The following is an 8682-nucleotide window of genomic DNA, read 5'->3' on the forward strand; positions in this document are numbered from 1 at the left end:
TCTTGGGGAGGAAAAATTTGCATATCTTTACAAATGCTTAATTAGAATACTGCAAAATGCGTTCATAATGTATCCTCTGGTGACGATGACTAATGTTTGGGAAGTGAAACAAACTAAGCCCCAACTGGTTTGACTTTTAACGCTGATGTAAACAAGATCATTTACTTTGGTGGTGCTCAGATCCCAGTTCTATTGACAAATTATCTGTTGAACAGTTCGATCACTACATACTGCTTCAAATTTGTGTCAAAGTTAGTCCTGGTCACTAAATGATATGATTAGGTCAAACCTAAATCTTCAGTCTCCAAAAGGTTGGATCAATGTTTACTTGTGTGAATCCCAAGTCAAAAGAAAATGCAACGGTAGTTCTGAATAATAAAAAAGTTTTATTTAGATAATAAGTAATGTCCTTTTGTGGCTTCCACATGAGTTGCTAGTTTGACATCTGACTTTCTCCCTGTCTGAGAGATGGTTGCCAATTAAACTGGCAACTGCCCTGCCAAGATTGGATTGATACCAGACTACCCCATGCTGATAACTTAGGAACATATTTTCTCCCACCATCTCATGTGTGAATATCTACGGAAGGTGTCAAAGAAGATAACAAACTTAACTGTTGTCCCAGATAGTTATGGATAACCGCTTCAGTAGTTGGCTCTTGAAACTCCCGGGTGAGCTGATTAATATACCAATCATCTCTTTGTCTCAGACACCCTCTGTCAAGGTGATAGAAAGGATGCTAGACTGTTGAAAATTAACGCTCAAAAATCCTGCGCCAGAGTTCATATCAGGAACATGTAGCTTAAACCAAAAATCCCTGCTAAGTAAAATAGTCAAAAATCCCTGGTTGTGACATTCCCTTTTAATTCTTGTAATTATTTTAATGCCTTGGGATATTTTCTACATTAAAGGTGCAATATAAATAGAAATTGCTTTATCTCTACTTTGCACTCACACTGTGTTGGTGAAAGTCTGGATTCGGAACTAGTATTTTGGAAAATTCAGAGAAATCCACATTGTAGCACTCTGACTACGGTGCATTAGAAATCCAGCTCATTACCACACTGCCTTTCCCAGATTTTCTTCCCTCCTTCACATAATTACCCAATTGTGATCTTTTTAAGTATAGTTGGTTGCTCTAAAAGGGGCAGACAGGAATTGTTTAACTTTATTTATTCACTGCTCTCTAAATAATTAAATAATGTATCTGTATTTATACATATTGCTTTGCAGGTTCAAACATGACAACACTGCCGCGTCAGGAAATCTGAAGGGCCAAGGACAATCAAAAGAAACGCTAACAGAGAGAAGAAAGAAAGAGGCCAATAAATCCTTTCGAGCCAATCATAATCGGCGATCACTTGCAGATAGGAAGCGGAACAAAGGAATGATTCCATCTTGAATTTTTAAAAAACATTTATGCCCCTTAACTTTTTTCTTTCCTTCCCTCCCGCCCCCTTTCCCCCAACCCCAACCCCGGAATTATTATTCCACCACACTTGCTCGCCTCCAGTGGCCACTTTCAGCTAACAGGCCGTATAAATTGGGCGCTCATTTTCCATGATGTTGTTTCTCAAGCAATAGTAGCCAAACATGCTGCACAGCGAAGCATGTATCCATTTTCTCCTCGGGACAGAGTGCTCAATCCCTGAACAATTTTGCCTCATAATCTCAGTCAGGTCGACTGACGACATTTATCTTGTACGTGGTGGCCAGTTTTGAGTGACAGTCAAAACTAGACTCAAATGAACAGTGGTGCAGTAAGAATCTCAGCGACTGCGTTATTGGAGTAATAATTTTTTGCCTGTTTACTGATACTTAAAAGGAGTTGCTCAATATTACGATGTCTCTGCTTATTTGGCTGTGTGTGTGTTTGAGCCTGTCTGTAATTAAGAATGACAAAATCTATAATATTTTTAATACACCTGACCATTATTGCTAGACCACTGTAAAACCTAGCAGCTGAATCGATGGAACCTTTGCTTTCAACATTTTTTTTTTAAACGGTCTTTTTTTAAAATGTTTCCGATCTTCCTTGGGTGTATTAATATCATGCAGCATTTCACAGCCAAAAAAGTTTCCACACATCCTGCTTTCAGATCTTTCATTGGTGTTAAGTATTGAATTGGCACCATCAGTCTGGGGTATCTGGACTACTGAAATGTTTTTCTTATCCCTTGCTTAATGACTTGGCTTGGGGGGGGGGGGGGAGACATTTGCATCCTACAGATACTTGGCACAGTACATGTGCACATCAGTGAGCTACACTGACCACATGATGGGAATGTTAAAGTAAAAATGTAATTAGATTTGAAATAGATTTGTTGCTATATTGTGGGGATAGTTCCAGCACACAGACTGTAGGCAATATGCACAGTTCATAATTCTTAACACTTACCATACGTAAATATCAGACAAGCTCACTACTGCTCTGCACTAATGCTAGTTTTGCACAATCAGATTCCTTTGCTGTGGTTTGGAATAACCAAGAGTATTTGCATAATCCACCCTCTTAATTAAAACCAATTTATTTGAGTACAGTAATTGAAAATGTCTAATATAAATGCTCACAACAATCATTTTCAAATAAAGACTGAGCCATCGGTCGGTGTGTGGTGGTCTTATATTTTTTATTTAATTTGTTCTCTGGATGTGGGCATCGCTGGCAAGGCCGACATTTATTGCCCATCCCTAAATGTCCTGATACAACTGAGTGGCTGCTAGGCCTCTTCAGAAGCCAGTTAAGATGCAATCACATTGTTAACCTAACGACAGCTAATTTTCAGGTTGCGTTTTCACAGAACCGCTTCTACTTGAAATGTTTTATATTTGTTCCTGGGATGAGGGCATTGCTGGCAAGGCCAGTATTTATGGCCCATCCCAAATTGCCCTTGAGAAGGTGGTGGTGAGCCGCCTTCTTGAACCGCTGTAGTCCATGTGGTGACGGTATTCCGATAGTGCTGTTAGGGAGGGAGTTCGCAGATTTTGACCAAGCGTCTATGAAGGAACAGCGATATATTTTCAAGTCAGGATGGTGTGACTTGGAGGGGAACTTGGAGGTGGTGGCGTTCCCATGCGCCTGCTGCCCTTGTCCTGCTAGGTGGAAGAGGTCGTGGGTTTGGGAGTTGCTGCTGAAGAAGCCTTGGCGAGTTGCTTCAGTGCATCTTGTAGATGGTGCACACTGCAGCCACGGTGCGCCGGTGGTGGAGGGAGTGAATGTTTAAGGTGGAGGATGGGGTGCTATTCAAGCGGGCTGCTTTGTCCTGGATGGTGTTGAGCTGCTTAAGTGTTGTTGGAGCTGCACTCATCCAGGCAAGTGGAGAGTATTCCAGCACACTCCTGACCTGTGCCTTGTAGATGGTAGAAAGGCTTTGGGGAGTCAGGAGGTGAGATACTCACCGCAGAAAAGCCAGCTTCTGACCTGCTCTTGTAGCTACAGTATTTATGTGGCTGGTCCAGTTAAGTTTCTGGTGACCCACTCTTGTTGGAGATAATCATTGCCTGGCACTTGTGTGGTGCAAATGTTACTTGCCACTTATCAACCTAAGCCTGAATGACGTCCAGGTCTTGGTGCATGCGGGCATAGACTGCTTCATTATCTGAGAAGTTGCAAATTGAACTGAACACTGCAATCCTCAGCGAACATCCCCACGTCTGACATAATGGCGGGAAGGTCATCGATGAAGCAGCTGAAGATGGTTGGGCTTAGGACACTGCCCTGAGGAACTCCTGCATTGATGTCCTGGGATTGAGATGATTGGTCTCCAACAACCACAACCATCTTCCTCTGTGCTAGGTATGACTCCAGCCAGTAGAGAGTTTTTCCTCTGATTCCCATTGACTTCAATTTTACTAGGGCTGCTAGATGCCACACTCGGTCAAATGTTGCTTTGATGTCAAGGGCAGTCACTCTCACCTCGCCTCACCTTTAGAATTCAGCTCTTTTGTCCATGTTTGGACCAAGGCTGTAATTAGGTCTGGAGCAATGTGGTCCTGGCAGAACCCAAACTGATCATCGGTGAGTAGTTTATTGGTGAGTAATTTCTGCTTGATAGCACTGTCGACGACACCTTCCATCACTTTGCTGATGATTGAGAGTATACTGATGGGGTGGTAATTGGCCAGATTGGATTTGTCCTGGTTTTTGTGGACAGGACATACATGGGCAGTTTTCCACATTGTCGGATAGATGCCAGTGTTGTAGCTGTACTGGAACAGCTTGGCTAGAGGTGCGGCTAGATCTGGAGTACAAGTCTTCAGCATGACAGCCAGGATATTGTCGGGGCCCATAGACTTTGCTCTATCCAGTGCGCTCAGCCATTTCTTGATATCACGTGGCTAAAGATGGTTGCACACGCTTCAGCCTTGTCTTTTGCACTTGCGTGCTGGGCTCCATCATCATTGAGGGTGGGGATGTTCATGGAGCCTCCTCCCGTTAGTTGTTTAATGGTCCACAATCATTCACGACTGGATGTGGCAGGACTGCAGAGCTTTGATCACTTAGCTCTGTCTATACCATGCTGCTTCTGTTGTTTAGCATACATATAGTCCTGTGTTGCAGCTTCCCCAGCTTAGCACCTCATTTTTAGGTACGCCTGGTGCTGCTCCTGGCATGCTCTTCTGCACTCCTCATTGAACCCGGGTTGTTCACCTGGCTTGATGTTGATGGTAGAGTGAGGGATATGCCGGGCCATGAGGTTATAGATTGTAGTGGAATACAATTCTGCTGCTGCTGATAGCCCACACCGCTTCATGGATGCCCAGTTTTGAGCTGCTAGATCTGTTCTGAATCTATCCCATTTACCACGGTGATAGTGCCACACAACACGATGGAGGGTCTCCACAGTGACTGTGGTGGTCACTGCTACCAATGCTGTCCTGGACAGATGCATCTGTGACAGGTAGATTGGTGAGGATGAGGTCAAGTAGGTTTTTCTCTCGTGTTCTTCTCTCGCCACCTGCCACAGGCCTAGTCTGGCAGCTATGTCCTTCAGGACTCGGCCAGCTTGTTCTGTAATGGTGCTACCGAGCCACTGTTGGTGATGGACAGTGAAGACCCCACCCAGAGTACATTCTGTGCCCTTGCTGCCCTCAGTTCTTCTTCCAAGTGGTGTTCGACATGGAGGAGTACTGATTCATCAGCTGAGGGAGGGCAGGAGGTTTCCTTGCCCATGTCTGATCTGATGCCATGAGACTTCATGGGGTTCAGAGTCAATGTTGAGAACTCCCAGGCCACTCCCGACTGTATACCACTGTGCTGCTACCTCTGGTGGGTCTCCCGCTGGTAGGACAGGACATACACCAGACTCCTCCATCACCATTCCTGGGTAAGCTTTTTATTTCAACTGGCATTAAATTGACAGCAAGACCAATTCTTTTGAAACAATTTGGAATAAGTTTATTAAACACACATACTCATGCACATCAAAACAATAGCCTACTGGTATCTTATGGACTCCACTCGATTGCAACAGGTAAGATAATGGGCTAGATTTAAACAGACTTGTACTTCCATGAGTCAAGCAATGCACGCGGCCTTTTTTCTTGCTTCTTGGTCTGGTCTGTAGAGCGAGGGCTTCCTGCTTTTCCACGTGGTCATCCAGAGAGAGAGCGGGAGCCTTTGGGTTCCTCATTTTATATCTTTTTACGTCCATTGTCTCTAGTCTAAATTGCTAAGACCCCCAGGATTGGGTCTTGGTTTCATGGCAGTTCTTGATTGGCTTTCCTTTGAACATGTGTCTGTCTGCAGTGGCTGGTGCCATTTCTTGATTAAGTTAATTGTTAACACCTATTAATGGCTCTTGAGTTTCAATGGTGAGTTTTCGATGCAGTCGCTGGGGGGGTTATCCTGTTATGCAGGATTCCTTTAAGTTTTGCGCCGTTGCCTTGAGCTCCGCTCCCAGGGAGATCCATACACATCAAATTCATCTTTATTATATACATCTTATATTAATGGTGTGGAGATAACGGTGTTGGACTGGGGTGGACAGATGTAAGAAGTCACACAACACCAGGTTATAGTCCAACAGTTTTATTTGAAATCACAAGCTTTCGGAGCGCTGCTCCTTCGTCAGGTGAAGTGGAGAAATGCATAAAGACACAGCTTATATAGTCAGAGAATAATGCCAGATGATTACAGGTAATCTTTCTAACTGCCATTTATCACACCTCGGCAGAGAGATAATCACAGCAATCAAAGGTGTGAATGGTGTCCAAACAGGTCAGTCAGGAAAACATTACATCAAAGAACAATGAGGTAGGCAGGAGTGTTCCCTCCCAGTTGGGGAACACTTCAGCAGTCAAGGACATTCAGCCTCCGATCTTCGGGTAAGCATTCTCCAAGGCGGCCTTCGAGACACATGACAACGCAAAATCGTCGAGCAGAAACTGATAGCCAAGTTCCGCACTCATGAGGACGGCCTCAACCGGGATCATGGGCTCATGTCACGCTACATGTAACCCCACCTGACGTAGGGTCACCCAGACTCGAGTCGTCATTGGCTTGTTCTCTACACAGATGCGGCTGGACCTGCTGTGATTTCCAGCAAAAAAAATGTTTTTTTGTTTTTCATAGACCCCAGCATCTGCAACATTTGACCCCTTGTGACCCCACCTCATTGTTCTTTGATGTAATGTTTTCCTGACTGACCTGTTTGGACACCATTCACACCTTTGATTGCTGTGATTATCTCTCTGCCGAGGTGTGATAAATGGCAGTTAGAAAGATTACCTGTAATCATCTGGTATTATTCTCTGACTACATAAGCTGTGTCTTTATGCATCTCTCCACTTCACCTGACGAAGGAGCAGCGCTCCGAAAGCTTGTGATTTCAAATAAAACTGTTGGACTATAACCTGGTGTTGTGTGGCTTCTTATATTGATAGTCTCGAGTCCATCACACATACAAAACATATATTTTTATTCTTACACTGGGACATTAGCTGAAAGGTATGATTGTGAGTATAACTATGTCAGGCTGTTGCTTGACTAGTCTGGGCAGCTCTCCCAATTTTGGCACAAGTACCCAGATGTTAATGAGGAGGACTTTGCAAGGTCAACTGGGCTGGGTGTGCTTTTGTCGTGTCTGAAGCCGGTGCTAAGGTCGATGCCAGAGTGTCCGGTTTTATTATTAATTGCACATACACAGTTTAAAAGTTGCTGTCATATTTGGCTGGATTTTCTCCAATTGGATATAAGGTCTATAAAGACCAGCACCAGAGTTGTTGCTTCAGTGCTATCACCTCTGGCAGCACTAGAGAAAATCCATCCTCAGTTTGGTGTAAACAAAGATTGTCAGGTAAAACCGTAATATGGGTAATAGGAGGCCTTCAAGGAGGAGATAGTTCAGGTACAGATTAAGCAGGTTCCCATGAGGGGGAAAGGAGGGGCATCCAAAGCTCGAGCTCCCTGGATGACTAAAGAAATTGAGATTAAAATGAAACAAAGGAGATGTATGATGAGCGTCGGGTTCATTATACAGTAGAGAATCATACAGAATACAGAAAGTGCAGAGGAGAACTGAAAAGTAAAATAAGAGGGGCAAAGAGAGTGTATGAGAAAAGATTACAAGGGAATACTAAAATCTTTTGTAAACACATAAATAATAAAAGGATAGTCAAAGGAAGGGTGGGACCGTTTCAAGACCAAAAAGAAAATCTTGTGGAGGCTGAGTACTAAATGAGTACTTCAATCTGTTTTCACAAAAGAGGATGCTGCAAATGTCACAGTAAAGGAGGGGGGGGGGGTAGAGAAATATAAAGATAGACAGGATAAAGATAAAGATTGTTGTCAAAGTGGACAATGATGTCTAAAATGTTAAGAGCGTGAGAGAGAAAAAAATAATGGTGATACAAATATGGGAATAGTTTGAAAGCTGTACCTTGTTCACATTAGTAAGTATGAGCGAGTAGCAGATGATTATTCTAAATGCTATCAGAAATCCACTGAAAAATCTTAGAACATAGTCACTTGCCTGATCACTGCAATCTTACTATCATGATTGCCCTTCTGATAATCAGTGTAACACATGATTTTTATTGTTAGTTTGGAATTTATCACAGAAGTACAAATAAGGAAACTCAAAGTCAGAGTCAAGGTACAAGCCCCTGCACAGGAGACTGTAGCTGAGGAACGAGGTCTGAACCTCTGAGCTCACACTGGGCGAGTCATACATGCATTCATAGCAATCCATCCTAATGATCATTATAAACAAGATACTAGAAAGATTATATAGTGCCTTTCACAACCTCGGGCTGGCCCAAAGCACTTCACAGCCAATGAAGTACTTTTGAAGTGTAGTCACTGTTGTAATGTAGGAAAGGCGGCAGCCAATTTGCACACAGCAAGGTCCCACAAACAGCAATGTGATAATTGTTGTGTCGGTACCTTTCTACCTAGACACAATTAGGACTCAGAACCCAGAGATTCAAACATGAAGTGCTTTATTCAGGAAGGAAAAGTTCTGGAGAGTTCCGAACAAAGAGAGCTAAACTTAACCAAGAGAACACCCAACCATTTATCTGCTGTGACAGCGCCACCACAGGTGGGAGGAGAACACACAATACATAACAATAATGACTAGATAATACTACCAGGCATGAATAGACAGAATATGGTCCCAAATTTGTGTGATTGAAAGAGACAAGAACAGCATTAAAAGTAATGGGCCATGGCCAAATTCA

General features: G+C 43.3%; 1 protein-coding gene across 8 annotated transcripts in view; it reads left to right on the forward strand.

Moving 5' to 3' along the window:
- Positions 1-2603, forward strand: part of ascc2 (activating signal cointegrator 1 complex subunit 2) — a 58640-nt gene extending 56037 nt beyond the window's left edge. For all 8 annotated transcript variants that reach the window (XM_085961715.1, XM_085961714.1, XM_085961716.1 and 5 more), the window contains one exon: positions 1234-2603. In XM_085961715.1, the coding sequence (XP_085817841.1) occupies positions 1234-1402 (169 nt within the window). In that variant the 3' untranslated portion in view covers positions 1403-2603. The remainder of the gene's footprint in view (positions 1-1233) is intronic.
- Positions 2604-8682: the final 6079 nt, after the last annotated feature.

This window comes from Somniosus microcephalus, chromosome 19 (assembly GCF_052327205.1).
Source record: "Somniosus microcephalus isolate GS21.2 chromosome 19, FLI_Smic_1.0, whole genome shotgun sequence".
In the NCBI taxonomy this organism is placed as follows: domain Eukaryota; kingdom Metazoa; phylum Chordata; class Chondrichthyes; order Squaliformes; family Somniosidae; genus Somniosus; species Somniosus microcephalus.